Source organism: Microcaecilia unicolor, chromosome 1 (assembly GCF_901765095.1).
Source record: "Microcaecilia unicolor chromosome 1, aMicUni1.1, whole genome shotgun sequence".
Lineage (NCBI taxonomy): Eukaryota > Metazoa > Chordata > Amphibia > Gymnophiona > Siphonopidae > Microcaecilia > Microcaecilia unicolor.
This window is the reverse complement of record NC_044031.1, coordinates 43,648,087-43,673,405: the sequence shown is the minus strand read 5'-3', so window position 1 is coordinate 43,673,405 and position 25,319 is coordinate 43,648,087. Positions and strand designations below refer to the sequence as shown.

Sequence of the window (25,319 nt, the reverse complement as noted above, 5' to 3'; positions counted from 1 at the left end):
GAACTTTTATGTTTGGCTATGATTATTGCCCTTTCTTGATGTGCATTTTACTTTTTGTGTTGAAGCAGGGGAATGAGTCATTCTTTATTGATATGTTGGATTTGTTTGTCCAGAAGAATCCAAAGGCCAAATACTCTATTAGCTCAAGAAGCCTGAGCTAATTAAAACATTGAATGGCAAGCTAGGAGACATCCTGGAGTTCAGTTATTCTCAAAATATTGAGACTTTTTGTGACTCCGGGCAAAGTTACATTATTACCCTGTATCTCTGTGCTGACTTCAGTTTTGTCACCAAAAACTTGGTCAGTGTTTGTCTCTTTGTGCTTTACTTTGCTCGACTTTGTTTCAAGCGGGATCTGTCTTTCAGGACTACTTGCACTATCACTGTAAAGGAAGGAAGAATGTGGTTTGCCAGCTCGCACTACAGTGGCCATATTCCATGACTTTCGTGGCTAGAGGGCACCGCAAGGCTGATGCAGAAAACAAAGCTGCAGCATTGGCCTGCCAGAAGCTAAAGGTGAGAGAAATCCAGACGTACCAGACCTTTTTGGAGTGGTTAGATATAGCTTGATAATTTGGCGGGCTAGGGAGGGGTGAGTTGGGAGATTGATTCTCTTAAACCATCCATTAATGATTGTTAATGTACTAATTACATCTAGGTAGAGGAGGGTTATGATAGTACGAAGAGGTTTGAGCATGTGATTTGTTTTGCCTTTATCAAGTAGGAAGATGGGGGATGTAAGAGAACAGGTGCGGAATGGGAGAGATAAAGGTGGAATTCAAAAAAATTTAGACTGCAATAAGTTGGAGGGGGGGGGGGAATGGGATGGGGAAGGGGAGAGGCAAAATGTTAGATATTTTGCTGAGGCGATTTATTCGCTCTATGGTTTGTTCATATTATATTGTATATTGCACTTGTTGAAGGATTGCTCTGAGAGATCACCAATAAGAATTGTTGAACTATTAAGAAAAAAAAAAAGATACTACTGCTGGGTAATGGACATAAAATTAAAATGATGTACTATTGGGTGTATCAAATCTTATTTACAAAACATCGAGTTGCTGAAGGAGCAAGACGATACTACTGCTATTGTGTCAAAAACAAAAAGGAAATCGAACCTATGTATGACCATTTAATGGATGTAAATAGTGTAAAATGCATATGACAGTTGGGAGTGGGAATCTATAAAACGGATAGTAAATAAGGTAAACTACATGAGTGAGTACAGTGTGTCGCATAGTGAATGAGGCTGGTGGTTGGGAGGCGGGGATAGTGCTGGGCAGACTTATACGGTCTGTGCCCTGAAGAACACAGGTACAAATCAAAGTAGGGTATACACAAAATTAGCACATATGAGTTATCTTGTTGGGCAGACTGGATGGACCATGCAGGTCTTTTTCTGCTGTCATCTACTATGTATATATTTATATGTACAGTGGTGGAAATAAGTATTTGATCCCTTGCTGATTTTGTAAGTTTGCCCACTGACAAAGACATGAGCAGCCCATAATTGAAGGGTAGGTTATTGGTAACAGTGAGAGATAGCACATCACAAATTAAATCCGGAAAATCACATTGTGGAAAGTATATGAATTTATTTGCATTCTGCAGAGGGAAATAAGTATTTAATCCCTCTGGCAAACAAGACCTAATACTTGGTGGCAAAACCCTTGTTGGCAAGCACAGCGGTCAGACGTCTTCTGTAGTTGATGATGAGGTTTACACACATGTCAGGAGGAATTTTGGTCCACTCCTCTTTGCAGATCATCTCTAAATCATTAAGAGTTCTGGGCTGTCGCTTGGCAACTCGCAGCTTCAGCTCCCTCCATAAGTTTTCAATGGGATTAAGGTCTGGTGACTGGCTAGGCCACTCCATGACCCTAATGTGCTTCTTCCTGAGCCACTCCTTTGTTGCCTTGGCTGTATGTTTTGGGTCATTGTCGTGCTGGAAGACCCAGCCACGACCCATTTTTAAGGCCCTGGCGGAGGGAAGGAGGTTGTCACTCAGAATTGTACGGTACATGGCCCCATCCATTCTCCCATTGATGCGGTGAAGTAGTCCTGTGCCCTTAGCAGAGAAACACCCCCAAAACATAACATTTCCACCTCCATGCTTGACAGTGGGGACGGTGTTCTTTGGGTCATAGGCAGCATTTCTCTTCCTCCAAACACGGCGAGTTGAGTTCATGCCAAAGAGCTCAATTTTTGTCTCATCTGACCACAGCACCTTCTCCCAATCACTCTCGGCATCATCCAGGTGTTCACTGGCAAACTTCAGACGGGCCGTCACATGTGCCTTCCGGAGCAGGGGGACCTTGCGGGCACTGCAGGATTGCAATCCGTTATGTCGTAATGTGTTACCAATGGTTTTCGTGGTGACAGTGGTCCCAGCTGCCTTGAGATCATTGACAAGTTCCCCCCTTGTAGTTGTAGGCTGATTTCTAACCTTCCTCATGATCAAGGATACCCCACGAGGTGAGATTTTGCGTGGAGCCCCAGATCTTTGTCGATTGACAGTCATTTTGTACTTCTTCCATTTTCTTACTATGGCACCAACAGTTGTCTCCTTCTCGCCCAGCGTCTTACTGATGGTTTTGTAGCCCATTCCAGCCTTGTGCAGGTGTATGATCTTGTCCCTGACATCCTTAGACAGCTCCTTGCTCTTGGCCATTTTGTAGAGGTTAGAGTCTGACTGATTCACTGAGTCTGTGGACAGGTGTCTTTCATACAGGTGACCATTGCCGACAGCTGTCTGTCATGCAGGTAACGAGTTGATTTGGAGCATCTACCTGGTCTGTAGGGGCCAGATCTCTTACTGGTTGGTGGGGGATCAAATACTTATTTCCCTCTGCAGAATGCAAATAAATTCATATACTTTCCACAATGTGATTTTCCGGATTTAATTTGTGATGTGCTATCTCTCACTGTTACCAATAACCTACCCTTCAATTATGGGCTGCTCATGTCTTTGTCAGTGGGCAAACTTACAAAATCAGCAAGGGATCAAATACTTATTTCCACCACTGTATGTTGTAACCTTATAGCGTGAGAAAATGAAAGGAGTAGAAATGACAAGAGCTTAAAGTTGTAAAAACAAAGGTGGTGGGGTAGACGAATGAGAACCAAACTCTAGTGAGATATCTGAATAATGGTAATTTGTGAAGTATATGAAATATATGACAAAGGGTGACAAAACAATGTCTAAAAAGCAGACTAGCAGGGGTGTGTGTGCCAATAGGTCATACTGTGCAAATCACATAAAGTCTTAGACACAGATAATGAACCACTGATACAAAAAAAAAAAAAAAAATTAAAATTGTGGTTGGGTAGGGCGGGGAGAAAAGTGTTAACAATTTGATGATGAGATTATTACCTTGCTGTTGCTCAAATTGTTTTGTTTTCAATTTGGTGTCTATTAAGCTTGTTGCCTGTATTCTGTTGAATCATCAATAAAATTGTTGAAACATAGCTTGATAATTTGTAGCCTTTGACTTAAGAGGAAAAAAAATCCCCCAAACCTCTGTCAACTATAAAATTAGGTTTCTCTACCTCACCAGCTCTCCCTCCACTAGTCCGTTCCCCTCTCTCTCCTTCCCCTCATTCCCTTTCCTCCTTTCCTGAAGTTACTATTGAGGAAACTACACTTCTCCTTTCTTCCTCAAAATGTACCACCTGTTCCTCTGATCCCATTCCCACCCACCTTCTTAATGCCATCTCTCCTACTCTTATTCCTTTTATCTGTCACGTTCTCAACCTCTCACTTTCCACTGCGACTGTCCCTGCTGCCTTTAAACATGCTGTGGTCACACCTCTCCTTAAGAAGCCTTCACTTGACCCTACTTGTCCCTCTAATTACCGACCCATCTCCCTCCTTCCTTTTCTCTCCAAATTACTTGAGCGTGCTGTTCACCGCCGCTGCCTTGATTTTCTCTCCTCACATGCTATTCTTGACCCATTACAATCTGGTTTTCGCCCTCTCCACTCAACCGAAACTGCGCTTACTAAAGTCTCCAATGACCTATTACTGGCTAAATCCAGAGGTCAATATTCCATCCTCATTCTTCTTGATCTTTCCGCTGCTTTTGACACTGTCGATCACAGCATACTTCTCGATACCCTGTCCTCACTTGGATTCCAGGGCTCTGTCCTTTCCTGGTTCTCTTCCTACCTCTCCCTCCGCACCTTTAGTGTTCACTCTGGTGGATCCTCTTCTACTTCTATCCCTCTGCCTGTCGGCGTACCTCAGGGTTCTGTTCTTGGTCCCCTCCTCTTTTCTATCTACACTTCTTCCCTTGGTTCATTAATCTCATCCCATGGCTTTTCCTACCATCTCTATGCTGATGACTCCCAAATCTACCTTTCTACCCCTGATATCTCACCTTGCATCCAAACCAAAGTTTCAGCGTGCTTGTCTGACATTGCTGCCTGGATGTCTCAACGCCACCTGAAATTAAATATGACCAAAACCGAGCTTCTCATTTCCCCCCCCAAACCCACCTCCCCGCTCCCCCCGTTTTCTATTTCTGTTGATGGCTCTCTCATTCTCCCTGTCTCCTCAGCTCGAAACCTTGGGGTCATCTTTGACTCTTCTCTCTCCTTCTCTGCTCATATCCAGCAGACCGCCAAGACCTGTCGTTTCTTTCTTTACAACATCCGTAAAATCCGCCCCTTTCTTTCTGAGCACTCTACCAAAACCCTCATCCACACCCTTGTCACCTCTCGTTTAGACTACTGCAATCTGCTTCTTACTGGCCTCCCACTTAGTCACCTCTCCCCTCTCCAGTTGGTTCAAAACTCTGCTGCCCGTCTCATCTTCCGCCAGGGTCGCTTTACTCATACTACCCCTCTCCTCAAGACCCTTCACTGGCTCCCTATCCGTTTTCGCATCCTGTTCAAACTTCTTCTACTAACCTATAAATGTATTCACTCTGCTGCTCCCCAGTATCTCTCCACACTCGTCCTTCCCTACACCCCTTCCCGTGCACTCCGCTCCATGGATAAATCCTTCTTATCTGTTCCCTTCTCCACTACTGCCAACTCCAGACTTCGCGCCTTCTGTCTCGCTGCACCCTACGCCTGGAATAAACTTCCTGAGCCCCTACGTCTTGCCCCATCCTTGGCCACCTTTAAATCTAGACTGAAAGCCCACCTCTTTAACATTGCCTTTGACTCGTAACCACTTGTAACCACTCGCCTCCACCTACCCTCCTCTCTTCCTTCCCGTTCACATTAATTGATTTGATTTGCTTATTTTTTATTTTTTGTCTATTAGATTGTAAGCTCTTTGAGCAGGGACTGTCTTTCTTCTATGTTTGTGTAGCGCTGCGTATGCCTTGTAGCGCTATAGAAATGCTAAATAGTAGTAGTAGTAAATAGTAGTAGTAGGTACAGGAAAACCAGCGTAATGGATGGGTGGAGATGCTGGTACTATGAATAGACTTTTAGAGAGAGGAACATTTTAACATAACCAGCGTGGACCTTACTAGTATTTTAATTTTGTTAGCCTGCCATTTCTGCCAAATACATTGTACTGGTGTGACTTTTGTTTGGGTCTAGGTGGATTGTTTCTGCCTTTTGAGGTTACCAACAGGAAAATAAAATGAAAATTTAATAATTTTGTGTTTTGTAAATGTCAGATTAGCTCAGAGGAGTTCTCATATCTTCTCTGACTTCTTTTTGGTTTGATCTGCCCAAAAAGATCTCTTCTCTATAGAAGAGACTTAGGGCTGTATCCTTGGGTTTTAGTGAGTGTTTGTTTTGGATCTTGCTTCACTTTTTCTATCCCACAGTTACAGCCTTGTCGTCTGACTTCGAAGGATCCTAGCCGAATACTCTGAGCAGCAATAGCACCATATCTGCATGGCTGAGGATGTGTTTCTTAGAAAAGCAGCAGAGAGCTGGCTGGGATGAGCTTGCTTGGAAGAATGTAGGAACCTTGAAGCAAGAAAAAGAGAGAAGATCAACAGTTTGCCAGCCATGATAGGAACTATTTTAATACTCCCATGGTGTAGCAGTTTGAAGCATTTCATGTTTCATTGTGGATTTAGTCACCACTGTCCTAATCAGTACCAAAGCAGAAAGTGGGATGGCTCAAACTGTTAAGCAATGGGAGTCATACAATATTTTCTGGGAATCTCTAGGTTCAACAAAATCAGTTTATTTTTCTTCTAAGCTCATCTCTACTGTAATAAAAAGCACCTCCAACGTTCTGAAGCTGACTTCGTGGCTTCACTGAAGTGAAGGGTTCGTAATGTTCGTCAGATTCGTCAGTCTGTCACGATCTCTTTCGGCCCCGCCCTCGCGTCAAAATGTGATGACGTCGAGGGTGGCGGACCTATCAGAGGCGCGAGGGCGGGGCAGAGAGAGATGGCAACAGACTGAATTTGACGAAACTTACGACCCCTTCACTTCAGTGAAGCCATGGAGTCAGCTTCACAACGTTGCAGGTGCGTTTTATTACACTACACAGCTCCCTAATTTTGCAGTTAAACGTCGCAGGGTGGCTGGAGGAGGGGGAGAGAGGGGGGGCAACGACCCTGGAACTGGGAGGGTGGACCCTGGAACTTGGAGGGGGGCGGGCGGACCCAGGAACTGGGAGAGAGGGGGAGAGGGCTGACCCTGCAACTGGGAGGGAGGGGGGAAAAACCCTGGAACTGGGAGGGAGGGGGGGCCCCTGGCACACACTCTCATTCTCACACACACACTCTCGCACCCAGTCTCTCTCTGTCACCCACACACATTCACTCTCTCTCTATCACACACTCACTCTCACACACACTCTGTAAAACACACAAACTCAGGAAAAACTTGCTAGCGCCCGTTTCATTTGTGTCAGAAACGGGCCTTTTTTCCTACTTGTGTAATTAGGTATCATTTGATTTTACTCATAAATGCCTCTAAGGACAGGTATGTATAACTGGCCTTCTCTTTTTGTTGATTGACCCTGCAGAGCCTTGGCTTGGTGGGCAAGAACAACAGGCCTTTGACCCATGCCAAGTACAACCTGGCCTCTCTACAACAGCTGCGTGATAACCAGAGGAAACCGGTTTCATTCCAAGTACCTGAGGCCATCCTTCAGAAGATAGAAGACTTCTTGTACAAAGTAGGGACTGTTGTTACTCAGAGGACTATTTAATACTGCTTAGAGTACTCTGTGTACTTAAAAAGCCACTGATTTTTAATGATCAGGACAGGGATGTTTAGATATTTATAAAGTCTGTTTTTCTTTATATCTGGTGAGTGATTTAAATAAGGTATGTGTTACATAATCTAGTGCAAATGGTTTGACACCACCTGTAGCATCACTGGGAGCTGAATATCCAGTGATAAAGTACAGCAAGACTAATTGTAGTCATGAGGAAGCAAACATGATAGGAGCTTGGTTGTCTGTTAAGATCAGCATACATTAGAGAAGTGGAAGCCCACAAACCTTGTAGCCAAATCCACTATGTTTGATGCTCTGTAATTCTTTAATAACTATTGTAATAATGGAGGACACTAGGGGCTCCATGGTGATCTTTTTTTGCCAGTAAGAGTAGGTACTTGTGTGATTCTGTATGTGACCTTACGCACATTTTCAACCCTATAATACCAAATGCAGTGTGTGTGACAGAACAGTGTGTTTTTAAGCCTGTAATTTGTATTGAATATTTCTTGAAGTGTATTTCTCTAGTTTGGCCAACGGGTGGTGCATGTTTATGTTTGAAACTGTTACAGAGAAATGACCCACACAGACAAAGGAAATGCCTGTAGTGATCTAACCAGCTATTTTTGAAACTTCTTGTCCTGGGCTCTAATTAGCTCAGGAGCTCAATTTCATTTGGATTGTACTGACTTTTGCCCCAGTTTTCTGCCTGGGAGGAGAGAAAGCTCTTTGTTGAAGCCCTGTAACACAGAGTTGTATTTGATAACTGGTGAGCATCTGTATGTCCTGATCTCCCCAGGTACTTTCTAGAAAGTAAACAAATGTTTAGTTAGTGTTATAATTGATCCATATTTCAGTTACCTGTTTGCTAATTGCACATTACTGTTTAGATTTTTAAGCCAATAAACAATTTAGTTTGTTGCCTCTGCCTGTCTGGACTGATAATCCTGGTGGTTTGTGTGCTGGGTCAGTGAGTGCTTTCTAGGAACTGTGGGACCACTGGAAGTGGAGTCCCAGTAAATTAGAAATCACTGGGAATAATTTCAGAGCAGGAGACTCGCCCAAAGGCGGTTGGGACCCAGTTGATGGGAGGAGGGTGCTAGTTAAGAGCACAAGCGGCAGATGCAGGCGGACCTGAGCTGTGCTGGGAATAGACCTAAGTGGCTACGGGGTAATCCCAGGCGGTGACTAGGCGTTTTCATGACACTCAGCTTTCTACTTTTTAGCCCCTTTATAATAGAATGATCTCCCATTAGACCTGAGTAGAGAATCCAGTTTCAAAATATTTAAAACTGAACTAAAGACCCATTTTTTTAAGTTAGTGTTTGGAATGGAGGAATGGGATCTTGCCAGGTACTGGGGCCTGTACCTGGACCTCTTCTTCCAAACTGAATCTCAAAAGACTTAGCAGATGTTTACTGAAATGAGTCACTCTCAGCTGGAAGATCAAAAATGGGACAACTGGACCATTGTTTGTAGAAAATCTAAAGTATGCAGAATTCAGCTTTTAAGAAACTTTATTTTTGAGGGACCCTTATCATGATGCTATGATGACTGATTAGAGGGAATCATATTTCATAAGTATGGCTAGCTGTTCTGAAATGCTAGGGATGCCTGTTTGCCAGCAGTAAAGCACAAGAGCAAAGCTGGAAACCAGTGAAGGTAGAGATACCATTTGCCATTCTACTTCATCCTCCTTTGTACCCTGCTGTGTGGGTCTCATGTAATTGTGAGTTGAGCGGTGGGTTTTTTTTTTTCGTGGCTGTGGATGAAATGCATGTATAGTATCCATGGAACTGGAGGAACACATTTGAATTAAAACACAAAAGAAAAAGCTTACCCAAAAGTGCTTCCTAGGTTTGTTTTTATTTTGTGCTGAGTTTTTACTGAGCAGCCATCATGTGCAAAAAGGGATGCTGTAAACCAAGAGGTTATGTGCTAGAAACCACAGAGCAGATGCCCTCAGGCCATTCAAACTGCAATGTACTTAGAGGAAAGACCCAGAGCCACTGAAAAATGCACTTGTTCTTGAGCCTTCAAAAATTGCAACTCAGTGCCAGGAAATATTGATCTAAAACTTCTAGATCTCAAATATTCTGTTTCTTGTCAGTGTGTCAAAATACATTCTGTTTATACAGTTATGTCTTAACACTAGAGACACACCAAACTGGACAATGGGCTGTTAGATAATGTGAGATTGTGTTTTGTTTTTTAATGGTAACTGGTTAGATAATGCAAAAAGTTAACTGGCAAAGCACATACTGGCAAATGGTGCAGACATTGGTTCATTCTTCATTTTATCTCAACTGGATTATTGTAAATTTTTATTTTATAATGGGGTAACAAAGTAATATGAAAAAATTAGTCGCTACAAAATACAGCTGTTTGCTTTTTTGCCTGAACATATAGAACCCACCATGCTATTCCATACAGCGTTTTCATTGGCTTCCTATGATCTACAGGGTAAAGTTCAAAATTCTTATTTTGACCTTTAGGGCTGCTCTTAATAGCCTTCCTCAATGTTTGACAAATGTAATTACATACACTCCAGCTTGTTTTCTTAGTTCTTGAAATCACCATTGGTTATTGCTTCCACAATCCCTTGATGGACAAATTAAAATTTTCCTGTCACTCAGCTTTTTACTTTTTAACCTTTTTATAACAGAATGATCTCCCATTAGACCTAGGTAGAGAATCCAGTTTCAAAATATTTAAAACTGGACCCATTTTTTTTTTAAGTTAGTGTTTGGAATGGAGGAATGTGATTTTGCCAGGTACTTGTGGCCTGGATTGGCCATTGTTGGAAACAGGATACTGGGCTTGATGGACCTTCGGTCTGTCCCAGTAAACATTTATGTTCTTATGTAAATTGTCAATGAGAATTTAAGCTTTTCTTCTTAACTTACAGGAGTTCTCTAATTTTTTATTTATGTATGTATTAATATTCTTCTTGGTTTACTCCTTATAGTCTTAATAATTTGTAGGGGATTTTTATTTTGGAATGAATTGCTGTTGATATATATAGTTTCATTTCTGTCCTATCAAGCATTGTAGTTCCTTTCTGTGATTAAATTTAGCCTGTAAGCGTGACTGGATAAGGCGGTATAGAAAGTTTTATTAAACTATAAAGAAAACAAAATGTTTGCTTAATTGCGAGCTCTTAATACTTTTTTTTTTCTTCTTTCCTCTATTTAATAGTATTCAGTGGACAGCAAGATAGACTGTTTGGAACTAGAACCATTGGTTTCTGAGATAGAGTCAATGAATTTGGACCAAGATGTTAGCAGCGTCACTGATGCTATTACAGGGCGATCATACACGCCACTGTCTGAGATGGAGGAAGCGTTCCTCAATCAGAAGCTGCTGCACCTCTGGAGGAAGAGGACTTCTCTGTATCAGGAGTTGCGGGTACTCCCCATAGACTCTCATAAAGAAGCCATTATATCTGCCATCGAGAAACACCCCGTGGTGGTCATTGCAGGAGACACCGGCTGTGGGAAGACAACCCGCATTCCCCAGTATATTCTGGAATACTATATCACAAGTGGTAGGGGGGCTCAGTGCAACATGCTGATCACTCAGCCACGCCGCATCAGTGCAGTTTCTGTGGCCCAGCATGTTAGACATGAGCTGGGACAAGGCCTGAATAAGAATGTAGGCTTCCAGGTGCGGCTAGAGAGTTCATTGCCCCCAAGGGGAGGGGCAATGCTTTTCTGTACAGTAGGCATCTTGCTGAGGAAGCTGCAAGGGAACCCTAAACTAGAGGGTATCAGTCATGTTATTGTGGACGAAGTCCACGAGCGAGATGTGAATACAGACTTTATGCTAATCCTACTGAAGAAGATCCAACATATGAACCCAAACCTACGTGTAGTGGTGATGAGTGCCACGGGAGACAATCAGCTCTTTTCACAGTATTTTGGTGGATGCCCAATCATCAAGGTACCAGGCTTCATGTACCCAGTGAAGGAATATTACCTGGAGGATGTCCTTCCAATGTTGGGTAGGAGTTCATCAGAGCTCTTTGAAGTGAGTACAATACTTCATTTCTCTTCCTCAATTTCCAAGCACTCTTCCTTTTCTTCTCATTGTCTGATCAACATCCTTGATATTAGTGACAAAGCTTTCTTTACCTAGTTTACTAGAATATTATCCTATGATTCTGTCTTGAGAACCTGTGAAACAAACTTTTAGCATTTAAGGTAATTGAAAAAAAGGACTTGGGAACATTTGCAGAGCCTCTTCTAATTTTCTACCAAAACTTCTTTTTGATAACAAACCTTTGCAATGAACCAGTCATGTGTGACTTTGTTCTAGAGCTGTCTTGTCTTTCACTCCGTGTTAGATTTGGATTTTAGATTTATTCACCTTTTCCAAATGTGATGAGCTACATTCAGGAATACGAGTAATCTCCGTGCCCAAGTCAGTTCACAATCTAAGTTGTACTTTCGGCAACGGAGGGTGAAGTGACTTGTCCAAAGTCACAAAACATCAGTGGGAGAAGGGGAAATTAGATGTTAGCTTTCCTTTAGTCCCTCTAGACTAGCACAGATGGGTTATGCACTCCTACCAGCAGTCTGAGAGGCACCGACGTTCAAGTAAGCCTATAAATGAGCTGTGTAGTCCCCTGAAAGTCAGTCTACAAATAGGCAAGCAGAAATCCTCAGAGGAGAGAAAAGAAAAAACCTAAGTCGAATGCCTCTCTCAGCATTCCATTCTCTTAGGCCAAAAACACCTAGGACCTCAGCTGCCACTGCCTAGAGCTGATAAAGCAACCAGCGCAGTGCGGGCAACCTATCCAAGGGAGACCTGACACTTTTTTTTTGTTTTTTTCTTTTTTGTTGACTTGTTCTTCTCAGTCTTTCTCTTTTTATGTTTTTAAACTTAGCACTCCATTGAAGAGAAATTGCAAACAACTGCTTGCAGCCTCAAGTTCATGACCACACATGAACCAGCAAAGCCAATACAACCGTGAAAAAAAAAAAAACCCAGAAAGCCGCAGATCAAGGCAAACACAGTGGGTACTGTGCCAGTCTAGAGAGACTAAAGGAAAGCAAATTAGCAGGTAATACCTAATTTCTCCTTCTGTGACCCTCTAGACTGGCACAAATGGGAAGTAACAGAGCAGTGACTATTAAGGGTGGGACCCCCCAGAGCCCTGTCTCCAAAACTCTCACCCCAAATGCTGCATCTTGATGAGCTTGCACATCCAACGTGTAATGTCTAGCAAAAGAATGCAGTAATGTCCAAACCTACCATCTTACAGATATTGAGAGGCAAAGTCAAGGAGTGCTCTGCTCACAAAGCTGCATGAGCTCTGGTAGAATGAGCATTCAAGAATGCTGAAATCTACTTACTCTTCAGCAAATATGACGATGCTACTTTCTCTTTAATCCACCTGGCAGTTGTAGCCTTGGATGCTGCCTTTCCTATATCCTCCTATCAGCATAGCCAGCCGATCCGACTGATGAAACTCCTGAGTAACTCTCAGGTACTTACAGAGAACCCTCTGGATATCCAAACAGTGTAAATGCCACTGCTCCTCAGGCCTGGAACATTACATAAGTACATAAGTATTGCCACACTGGGACAGACCAAAGGTCCATCAAGCCCAGCATCCTGTTTCCAACAGTGGCCAATCCAGGTCACAAGTACTTGACAAGATCCCAAAAGAGTACAAAACGTTTTATGCTGCTTATCCCAGAAATAAGCAGTGGATTTTAACCAATTCCATTTTTATAATGGTCTATGGACTTTTCCTTTAGGAAGCCGTCCAAACCTTTTTCAAACCTCGCTAAACTTACTGCCTTTACCACATTCTCTGTCAACAAGTTCCAGAGTTTAATTACATGTTGAGTGAAGAAAAGTTTTCTCAGATTCATATTAAATTTGCTACTTTGTAGCTTCAACGCATGCCCCCTAGTTCTAGTATTTTTGGAAAGAGTAAACAAATGATTCACGTCTACCCGATCCACTCTATTTTATATACCTCTATCATATCTCCCCTCAGCCGTCTCTTCTCCAAGCTGAAGCGCCATAGACGCTTTAGCCTTTCCTCATAGGGAAGTCGTCCCATCCCTTTTATCATTTTCGTCACCCTTCTCTTGTTCACTTCTGTCTTACATCTGCAAGAGAAGTAACCTTCTGGAAGAGTAAATTTTCACTCTCCAGGCAAGAAAAACTGTGGCTACTAAATAACTATTAGACATAATAAATGTTTATTCAAATTGTCAAAGAAGCCAATCAGTAATTATTGAAATAGTAACAAATAAACTCCCAATACGGTATAATATGTAGCAAATAAAAGTAGAGTTTTCCCTGAGAGCTGTCAATATGTCCACCTGCTAGTGTAGGCACATTGTGGTTCGACATCCTCATTTCTGTTTCCTGTTATATACTTTTTTCTTCCTTCCTTCATTATCTTAATTATAATTATTTTTATTTTTGTTATATTTGTACCCCACGCTTTCCCACTCATGGCAGGCTCAATGCGGCTTACATGGAGCAATGGAGGGTTAAGTGACTTGCCCAGAGTCACAAGGAGCTGCCTGTGCCTGAAGTGGGAATTGAACTCAGTTCCTCAGTTCCCCAGGACCAAAGTCCACCATCCTAACCACTAGGCCACTCCTCCACCTTTCCTACCTAATGAATATGCATCTTTCCAGAATATTCTGTTTCCTGTTGTGACGTATCATGTTCTAATATGTATCAAATGCTATCATTTATTCCCTTATTATATTTGGCAGTTCGGGCCTCTCATGCATATAAACATAAGTTTTTATTTGATATGAGTTGACCTAATGGCCTTGGTATGCCCAGTCATCATACAGCCCTCTCCACCCTTTAGTTTAACCTACGGTGTTACCCACACCCCTTACTTCTCCCTCTGATTGTTTATCTGGATACAGCAGGCGTCCTTAGTCATAGGAGTCTCTGGCTCTTAGTTTCTGACCAGCAACTTATACTACTACTACTACTATTTAGCATTTCTATAGCGCTACAAGGCGTACGCAACGCTGCACAAACATAGAAGAAAGACAGTCCCTGCTCAAAGAGCTTACAATCTAATAGACAAAAAATAAATAAAGTAAGCAAATCAAATCAATTAATGTGAACGGGAAGGAAGAGAGGAGGGTAGGTGGAGGCGAGTGGTTACGAGTCAAAAGCAATGTTAAAGAGGTGGGCTCTCAGTCTAGATTTAAAGGTGGCCAAGGATGGGGCAAGACGTAGGGGCTCAGGAAGTTTATTCCAGGCGTAGGGTGCAGCGAGACAGAAGGCGCGAAGTCTGGAGTTGGCAGTAGTGGAGAAGGGAACAGATAAGAAGGATTTATCCATGGAGCGGAGTGCACGGGAAGGGGTGTAGGGAAGGACGAGTGTGGAGAGATACTGGGGAGCAGCAGAGGGAGTACATTTATAGGTTGTTAGAAGAAGTTTGAACAGGATGCGAAAATGGATAGGGAGCCAGTGAAGGGTCTTGAAGAGAGGGGTAGTTTGAGTAAAGTGAACCTGGCGGAAGACGAGACGGGCAGCAGAGTTTTGAACCGACTGGAGAGGGGAGAGGTGACTAAGTGGGAGGCCAGCAAGAAGCAGATTGCAGTAGTCTAAACGAGAGGTGACAAGGGTGTGGATGAGGGTTTTGGTAGAGTGCTCGGAAAGAAAGGGGCGGATTTTACGGATGTTGTAAAGAAAGAAACGACAGGTCTTGGCAATCTGCTGGATATGAGCAGAGAAGGAGAGAGAAGAGTCAAAGATGACCCCAAGGTTTCGAGCTGAGGAGACAGGGAGAATGAGAGAGCCATCAACAGACATAGAAAACAGGAGGAGCGGGGAGGTGGGTTTGGGGGGGGAAATGAGAAGCTCGGTTTTGGTCATATTTAATTTCAGGTGGCGTTGAGACATCCAGACAGCAATGTTAGACAAGCACGCTGAAACTTTGGTTTGGATGCAAGTTAGCACAGGTCAGATGTCAGACCACAGCCTTAGAAAGGTATTTACCAGAAAAAGCACATTTATAATTCTCTTAAGTCTGTTCTCAGCTCGAGGAGAGCAAAACAGCTTATAATAAAACTAGAAATATGTATGGTTTGCACCTTTTCATGGCCTTTATACTATACACTCTGTACCTTTTCTAATTCCAGTATATCTTTTTTGAGAGACGGCGACCAGAATTGAATACAGTATTCGAGGTACGGTCACACCATGAACCGATACAAAGGCATTATAACATCCTCACTTTTGTTTTCCATTCCTTTCCTAATAATACCTAACATTCTATTTGCTTTCTTAGCCGCCGCAGCACACTGAGCAGAAGGTTACAACATATCATCAACAATGACACCGAGATCCCTTTCTTGGTCGGTGACTCCTAATGTGGAACCTTGCATTATGTAGCTATAGTTCGGATTCCTCTTTCCCACATGCATCAGTTTGCACTTGCTCACATTAAACGTCATCTGCCATTTAGACGCCCAGTCTCATAAGGTCCTCTCGCAATTTAACAATTTTGAATAACTTTGTGTCGTCAGCAAATTTAGTTACCTCACTAATTACTGCCATCTGTAGGTCATTTGTAAATATGTTAAAAAGCAGCGGTCCCAGCACAGACCCCTGGGGAACCCCACTTATCTACCCTTCTCCATTGAGAATACTGACCATTTAACCCTACTCTCTGTTTTCTATCCTTTAACCAGTTTTTAATCCACAATAGGACACTACCTCCTATCTCATGACTCTCCAATTTCCTCTGGAGTCTTTCATGAGGTACTTTGTCTAACGCCTTTTGAAAATCCAGATACAAGACTTGCTCCCCCATCAGATGATGCTCCACCAGTGCAGGCTGTGTTTTGTCAGGCCCCAAAGGGGGGAAGCTTGTCTTCCAAATCCTGTGACTCGGGACCACCGGGACAGAAGAGCCTTCTGAAGTGGATGTATGTGAACCCTGGCCTACTACACCACCTCTAGAGAAGCCACCATGGAGCTAAGAACCTTAACATAGTCCTTTGCCTGAGGAGAGGTCTTCGTGAATGGAGAAGAGATCAAACTTGGGCCTGCAGCTGCTGGATCCTCACTGCTGTCAGGTGCACTGTGCCAAACTTGGTGCCAACCCCCCCCCCCCCCCCCAGGTAGTGCAAGATCTCTGACGGCTTCAGATGACTCTTGACCAGGTTGATGACCCAACCCATCCCAGTGACTACAGAATTTGCACAACCCTGGAAACACTCTCCTTGAAGGTCTTCGCCTAGATGAGTCAATCGTCCAGATAGGGATAAACCAAGATATCTTTTCCTCTGAAGGGCCCCTGCCACCACCATTACCTTATGTGCAAGGAGCTGTAGACAAACCAAAGGGGAGCGCACAAAACTGATAATGCTGTCCCAAAACAGCAAAGTGTAGGAACCTCTGGTGAGCCTAGCAAATAGGGAAATACAGGTAGGCCTCCATGAGATCCAGAGAAGTGAGAAAATCTCCAGGCTGAAACGCTATGATGACTGATCTCATGCTCTCTATTTCATGGCAATTATGTGGGAGTCTCTCTTATGCTCAGTGAGCTCTATACTTCTTTCAATTTTACTGCCTACTTGGCCATGCAGATGTTTTACTTATTCATTGTTGACGTCATACTTTACATTGGTTATAAATAAAGATATATATATATATATATATATAAAGCTGAAAAAAAAGCAGAGAGGCTCTGCATGAGAAACGTTTTGGCGCTTCTAAGACTGATCCAACATCGGCATCGGGAGGCATCAGTACCCTTGACTGGAGGAGTTGCATTAGACACTGGGGGTGCATCAACATTAGGGAGGTCTCCCTTTGCCTCGACTTTGGTAACAGATTGGACTCAACATTGAGGACACATCTGGATTCCACATCACCTTCATCGACACCAAGGATCCCGATGTTGTGCATTGAGCGAAGGTGAAGAAGCACTGACCTCAGTCCCCTTCAAAGCATGGTGCCAGGAGCCCCAAGTTATCGGCACTACCAATACGGTGCCATAAGGGTTGCTCCCTCCTCGTGGAGTTGGTGCTTCAGTCTCCTAACCACTGGAACCAGCCTTCCGATTCAGCACTGGCACCTTTTGCAGGCTCTCACCAAACACACCGGTCCTATCTTTAACGATGCCTGCCTCTGAGGGATGGTTCCAGGTCATGCTGCAGGAATAGTTGGAGTTGATCTTGGCCCAGCATAGTGCCAAGGCCTCGAGGGCATCAATGCCAACTATGGCTCTGCCCCAGCTGATCCTGGAAGCTCATGCCTTGTCTGTCACCTATGTGTTAACACTGCTTCCATTGTATGCAAATCTCTTCCTTACATATTCATTATGGATATCCTAAAAACTTGACTGGCAAGGGGGTACTTCAGGACCAACTTGGGAACACTGCAGTACAGGAGGATGCCTCATCTGTACTAAGCCAAGCCTGGAAGGCTCTAGCAAATTCAGGGCCAGTCCTCTTCTGTAGATAGTGTCTGAAGGCCTGCTTAGGGCACATTGTAGTAATAGCTTTCTGTATGACATGGCAGAACGTTAAAACTTCACAACTCTTGGAAAATATTGGGAAACATTGTCCAAGCTTCATTCTGAGTTGGCATTGCAAGGATCAGAATATCACCTATAGGCTAGCCTAAGGGGAAAGTTAGGTTGCCATCTGTCCTTCAGCTCAAAAGACAGCAAGAGAAAGGAAGTCTTATTAGGGAAACAAAGAATCTCAGTGCACAAAAACTCCTGATTCATCACATAAGTTAATTAGGGTAATTGGAATAATGACAACATAAATTTTTGTAAAACAAAGCATATGGTGGTGGTGGGAGAGTGAGAGAGAGGGGGGGGGGGGGCCAAGAGCCTGTAAGGCAATTCTATAAAGTGATGCCTAGAGGTGGCACCTATGTGTAGGTGTGCCAACTTAAACCTGTTGTTGACCTGGTCTAAGAGGACACACCTACACATGGGTAAGCCAGTGCTGACATGCTGGTATTCCATAATGGAATCTTGGTGCTAAGCGCATGACATTGGGACACCTAGACTGAGAAACCAATTTATAGAATTGCACTTTGTGAGATTCTTCCGGTGCACGGTATAGTAAATGTTGAGAACCTCACTGCTGTAAAGGGCGACGAAAATGATAAAGGGATGGGACCGACTACCTTATGAGGAGAGGTTAAGACGGCTAGGACTCTTTAGCCTGGAGAAAAGGCGACTGAGGGGTGATATGATAGAGGTCTACAAAATAATGAGTGGGGTAGAGCGGACAGATGTGAAGCGTTTGTTTACGCTTTCTAACAATAATAGAACTAGGGGACACAAAATGAAATTAGAATGTGGTAGGTTTAAAACAAATTGGAGAAAGTGTTTTTCTTTACTCAGCGTGTGGTTAGACTCTGGAACTCATTGCCGGAGAAGGTAGTGACGGCAGCTGGCCTTGCTGAGTTTAAAGGGGGTCTGGACCGATTCCTGAAGGAAAAGTCCATTGATCGTTATTAAATTTTGGGTTTTTGCCAGGTTCTTGGGGCCTGGATTGGCCGCTGTCGGAGACAGAGTGCTGGGCTTGAAGGACCTTTGGTCTTTTCCCAGCGTGGCAGTGCTTATGTACTTAAGGCCCTGATTCCTATTGGATGTTCTTTGATGACTGATCATTTTTCATTAGCTATTATTTATTTTTGGCCCACACATTATCGTGGACCTTTCAGTTTCCAGTTCAGTTGGACCTGGCCTCTGTGGTGCTACAGTGCCATGAGCCTTCAATGAGACCTTCCCGAGGATCATTTCTTGCATTTTACCTTTCCTCCCAGCTTGCTTACTTATCCTATCCATTACAGAGGCTGTCCTTGGCTGGAAGTCATAGATTGTAGCTGCCACTAGACTGTAACAATGCGACCCTTGATTGGCCACTAGGTGACACTATTGAACAATGGTTGTGACATCTCTCCTCCTCTTCCTGGGCCCTGACTACCTTCTTATTGAACACAACTCTTCCATATAGCACTTGACCCTGGTCCATCTTTCATTAGCTTATAGTTAAAGAAACAGCCCTGTGCTTGTGTGCATTGCCTCATAAAATCTTTATAATAGTAGTACTTAAACAGTAACTCCTAATGACAATGTATGTAGTGATTGGTATGGTATGAGGACTAGTACTTACTGTATAAGTATATGGGTGAGTATATGAAAGGCTTTGCTTAATACAAGATTGTTTACTTGAGGAAACAGGCGAAAGCTTGGCTCTTCTCCCCAGGTCTTCAATGAAAGACGTAACTAACTTGCTAGTCATACGTGCAAGGTGTGACACAGGCTGCACATACTGTTGCAGACCTAGCTGAGATTATATTCATGCACTTTTATGACTTCATGTACAAATTTCTCTAAATTAGGCTCCTTATGTTCTTATATTCTGTTACTCTATCTTATCTATCTATATATTTCATCTTTGCTTACACCCTATGCTGTCTTCTAAATTGTTTTATAGCTTATTGTGTTGACATTGTAATGTAGTATGCATTGCCGTACCTTGTATTATTATTTGAATATTTTTACTTCTTATTGTCCATTGCCTATGTTTGACTTATTCTTGATGTACATCAAAGGAAGTTAATGCAGTGTTTCAAGAAAGGCAGCAAGTGTGCTTGAGTGGGTGCAAGAAAAGTGTTAATGTTGTGAACATCTCAGTTGCTGAGTGTCTATGTCTTTCTCATTCTCCAGCAACCAGATGATGACAGTGGCCCCAACCTGGACTTGGTCACTGATGTCCTAATGCATGTTGATGCCCATGGAGAACCAGGTAAGGGAAACTTTCTTCAGTGTCTGCAGGTAGCTGAGCTGCTAACGTCATTGCTTTCTCTCCCTATAGTTTTCTTTGATCCTTTATCTGTTTAATTTCGGTACTCTTTGATTTTTTCTGTTTAATTTCAGTACACAGCCACAATCTTTCCTTTATATAACATGTATATTAATATAGAAAATAAACATTGTTCAATATGTGTGCTTATCAAAATTACTTTTTTTATTGATCTATTACAACCATGCAATACAACAAAACACACCAAAAAGACAATGCAGCGTGGTAATTTTCATTTTTACTCCCCACCACCCTCTTCCCAATCAAAGGGTACAAAACAAACGGATCAGATCATAGTAACATAGTAGATGACGGCAGAAAAAGACCTGCACGGTCCATCCAGTCTGCCCAACAATAGGTTAAACAGCCTGTTGTAAAATTGCCCTGAATATGACTTACACTGGTTGTTGAATTTTCACAGAAGAAAACAATACTCAACCTGTATCGACCTGGGATTGAAGGTCCTAAAAGCAGTTCCTGAACTTGGGTTCCTTCATTAATACTGTTATCAAGCTGGCTTCTGCTTCTACTTTCAATTTTATATACCATGAGTGAAGTATAGATACATACCTGTAGCAGGTATTCTCCAAGGACAGATCGCACATGTTGATTATTCATGGCAATCTGAACCCAGTCATAACAAGCTCAAACAGTGTTACCCCCTCCCCCAAAAATCAATATTTCAAGTTACAAGTTCAACAGATAACTATGAACACGATGTGGCAAACGATCTCGCACTGGGGACCAAATTGAAAAGTTTTCCATGCCCTAGGAGATTACAGTCCAACATTCAATCTCTCCATTTTCATTAAATGAAAGAGTTCATTCCTCCAAACAGTCACTGATGGGGCTGCTGGCTGCCTTTAGCACATCAATATGCACTTGGTTTAGGACCCGATCTTAGGCCCAAAGAAACAAAATTCGAGAACAATTGAACATCCTCTCAAAGCAGCAGACATCTACCCAATATCATAGACAGGTGAGTCAGCACCCACACCCAGAAAGGCTTTATCAAAGAACATGGCCAGAACATATGCACCACCATTTCTGACTCAACTCTGCATCGTGGTCACTCGGCCGTGCATGCCAAACAAGCCTGATAACGCCCAATCAGGAGAAATATGTGTTTCATTAACAACCAACGCTCATCATTACCTGTGACCATCTCCTCTATTTGTAATTCCAGTTCCAAACTCCAGCCAGAGTGTCATAGTCCCAAATGGGTGCCATGCTTACACAAGCTAAGCTGATGAAAAGATAAACTTGCCTTAGTTGTTCGAGTTAAAAGCAAAGTCTCAGAGACCAAATACACGGTATCTTCATTCAAGGTAGATATATCCAGTGCACTCACATAATGGTGCGCTTGACGATAGGCTAACCAGCCAGCAGTTTGCAAGCTCCCCTCCTTCCGAAGATGGACAAAGGATTTCATAGCCTCAGTATCCGTCACGCAAGATCATGAACATAAATCAATCCATATTGAGACCAACGCTTTAACATAGTAACATAGTAGATGTCAGCAGATAAGACCTGTATGGTCCATCCAGTCTGCCCAACAAGATAAACTCATTACATATGGTATGTGTACCTGTTCTTGTTTTATCCCTGCTATTTTGTGGTCATATAATGTAGAAGTCTTCCTGGCACTTGCCTTTTTCTACAATTTCTGAGGTTGTCAAAGCTCCCGAAAAGCTCCACTCCAACCCATCTACTACTACTACTATTAAACATTTCTATAGCGCTACTAGACTTACGCAGCGCTGTACAAATTAACATAAAAAGACAGTCCCTGCTCAACAGAGCTTACAATCTAAATTGAACAGACGAACAGACAGCTAGGGGTGGGGAAATTGCAGTGGTAGAGGTGATAAGTGAGGGTGTTGAGTAACCCATTCAAATCTAATTCTGCCTCCCATCAGGGCACAGACTGTAGAAGGCAGCCTAGCATTGGCTTTTCTACTTAATCACCCCTAATCTTCTTTGGATCCGATCCTTCTAAACAGGATGCCTTTGTGTTTGTCCCACGCATTTTTTGAAATCCGTCAAGTACAGCTTTGTTGCATCAGGGTTCAAATTTCTATTACCCCAAAGAGGAAGCAACATGGTAGAGGGGAGTTGTCTGCTTGCAAAGCCACTTCCAACCCTGGTGCATAGCTTTTAAAATGGAATGTGCTGCAGCCATCACCACCCGTGTGAGTTGTTTGGTATGAAGATAGTACATCATGTGGGTTGGTACAATCAATTGTTCCAGAACAGTAGGAGTAAAATAAACAGTTCATTTAATCCAGTCCACTAAATGCTGCACAATACAGACCACATTATACCGCCTCAACTCAGGTAAATTTAAGCCCCCACTACCAAAAGGCAAAACGTGCTGATGCAAGGAGACTCTAGGCCTCTTATAATTCCACAAAATCTTTGTAAAACTTTTCTGAAAAATAACAAGATCACGATTAGTAAGATGCATCAGAAAGGCTGGAAATAAAACAGTCTTATGTAAAGCTATACACCCAGTAAGGTACAAATGATAGTGGCGCCCACAGAGCAAAAACATCTAAAAACGTTTTGAGCAATGCAGTATAATTTTCCCGATAGGCATTTGTCACATTACTGGTCAAATAAACCCCCAAATACTTAAATATATGAGGCACCTTCTGCAATGGAAAATCATTCCCCCAATTAGCATATTGGTACCCTCCCATGGCCAGAGCCTCAGATTTACAAAGATTAAGCGATATCACAGAAACTCCACGATGGGACTGCATCAAGTGCAAAAGCCGATGCAATGAGCGGCGTGGATGAATAAGGACACGTAGCACATGCATCAGCAAAAGCCATACATTTCACCACTTCCTCCCTGATAGTGAGGCCACTAACAACCGGGTCTTCCCGTAGTGCAATCAAGAGGGGCTCCAAAGCAAGAACAAATAACAGCGGTGACAAAGGGTACCCCTGATAGGTGTCCTGCACCAGAGACAAGTAATCAGACCCCTATTGACCAGCACCGCCAACATAGGGTTAGTATAAGATTTTTATCATATTCAAAAGGGGCCCCCCAAACCATATTTATCCAATAAGAGGAACAAATAGCCCCAGTGCACACAATCAAATGCCTTTTGGGCATCCAGACTAACTAAAAGGGTAGGGATATTTCAGTACCCCATAGCAGCCATAACCTTTCGGACATTCCAAACTGCCTGTTGGGATGCATAAAGCCCACCTGATCCAGATGGATAAGATATGGAAGCATGCCCACCACTTGAGTTGCAATAACATGCCCACCACTTGAGTTGCAAGAATCTTAACCATCAGTTTCACTTCCAAATTAAGTAAGGAGATGGGTCTGCTTGAATCCAACAGAGTAGGATCAAGACCGGGCATAGGCAAAACCACTACAATTGAGTGTTTTGCATGAACTGGAAAAGCCAAGAAAACAGAACAGTCTATCTGCAAGATCCAAGATGGCGATACAAAAAGCAGAACAGATGAAAAAATCTATATGAAAATGAATTTACTCAACCAAAAATTCATTTTTGATTGAATAAATTCATCTTCATATAGATTTTTTTGTCTGTTCTGCTTTTTGTGTTGCCATCTTGAGCCGCAAAAGCTGCACCTTCACAGACTAGCCCAAAATACGCCTCCAAAGGGAGAGAAACATGGTCCTGCAAAAGTTTATAAAATTTGGCACTGAGAGCATCAGGACCAGGGGTCTTAGCCAATGGGGCCTGCTATATGGCATGAAGAATGTCCCAGGCTGAAATCGGCCCTGTGCATGGAAAGGGGAGAACTTCAGAAAATGCAACCCTAGAGGTTCTGGATTTGAGCTTTCTACCTAAGAGCCTAAATTTGGCTTCCACAACCTCTGGCAAGTGTCCAAGTGATTCTCGTGTCCAACAACCACCCCGCTGTCTACATGCCTAATAATTGAATCACCAACTACAACAGCCATCCTAACTCTTCCCTCTTGGGCAGAAGCTCCTAAGACACATCGCTGCGAGAGGATATTGCATCCCCTGGTGGGCTGGTCCTGGCTATAGGATGACTTCCAGCTTCACTAGACTAAACTAGATCCTGCAGTGCCTGCTAGATTCTATCTGTTAATGCTGTGGTAGAAAGTTTTTAAAACTAAGTAGAAAAGACTATGGAGATTAGTTAATAAAATTTGCTTTTTATATTTTTATTTTGCCTAACACTAACCTACAATTCCTCCTTTAAACCCCAATCTTTAAGTTTCCAAAGCACAAAGCAAAATAGCGTTCACTTACCAGAAAAATGTCCTCTTCTCTCGGAACTTCTCAGATGGGACAGAAAGCGCCAAACTTTAGGTCCTCGCCCAAAACTCCCTGCAAATCGATTAAAATTAAGGAGTGATCAGAGAGCATAGGAAGATATTTGGCAGTATCTATTACCCTATACAAATGACGGGGAATATAATCTAATATAATCTATGCAGGACATAGTAAAGTGCACCCTGGCAAAATGGGTAAAATCTTTATCTAAAGGATGAAAAATCTGCCAGGGATCCACCAAATCTAATACTATGCAAAAATGTTGGAGGCCCCGACTAGTTGTAAAGTCTACATGCCCCCCACCTCCACACCGATCCACAGAAGGATCCATTACAATTTTAAAATCCCCCCCCCCCCCAAAAAAAAAAAAAAAAAAATTATAAGGGGCAAATGTAAATAAGGTGCAACATCCTTAATGCCTGAAAGAAGGGAAGAGCAAAATCATTTGGGGCATAAATACTAAGGATGACCAGCTCTGTATTCTTAATAGTCAAATGGACCAACACATATCTTCCTTCCTGCCCCACAAGCACCTTATGAAGATGATGAGGTACAAATTTACTAATCAAAAGTGCCACTCCCAAAGATCCTCCTTGAGAGTTTGTTCTTGGAAACATTTTGCCCTTTTAATACTCATCACATTCCATGAACAAACTCTTAAGGAGGATCTTGTAACATATTCATGATATACATAATAAGAAAAGAAACCAAATTAGCCAGAGTAACCCAGTGCCCAGCCCCCACCAAGTCCATCCCACCATACCACAAGCCACAAAGAACCCACACTACACTTGCGACCAACCAAACAAACCTGAAGTACCTAACCCCAAAGCCAACCCTCCTTCCCAACACCCTCTCCAAAACCCCAAACTCTATCTCACGCATACCCCCACACAAAGATTTCCCTATGAACACCAACTCCCCCCCCCCCTTCCACACAACACACACATATAACAGCCCACAGACAATTACACCCCTAAACATTTGACCACAACCAAGTAGCATAAATCAGGCCAAGCAGAAAACAAAAACCTCTGAAGAGGCAAC

The 25,319-nt window shown here is 42.8% G+C and overlaps 1 protein-coding gene across 2 annotated transcripts in view; it reads left to right on the top strand.

Moving 5' to 3' along the window:
* The window catches only part of DHX30 (DExH-box helicase 30), a 176,616-nt gene that overhangs the window by 55,086 nt on the left and 96,211 nt on the right, over positions 1-25,319 (top strand). For both annotated transcript variants that reach the window (XM_030196609.1, XM_030196598.1), the window contains 4 exons: positions 367-516; positions 6,950-7,102; positions 10,343-11,173; positions 19,845-19,923. In XM_030196609.1, the coding sequence (XP_030052469.1) occupies positions 367-516; positions 6,950-7,102; positions 10,343-11,173; positions 19,845-19,923 (1,213 nt within the window). The remainder of the gene's footprint in view (positions 1-366; positions 517-6,949; positions 7,103-10,342; positions 11,174-19,844; positions 19,924-25,319) is intronic.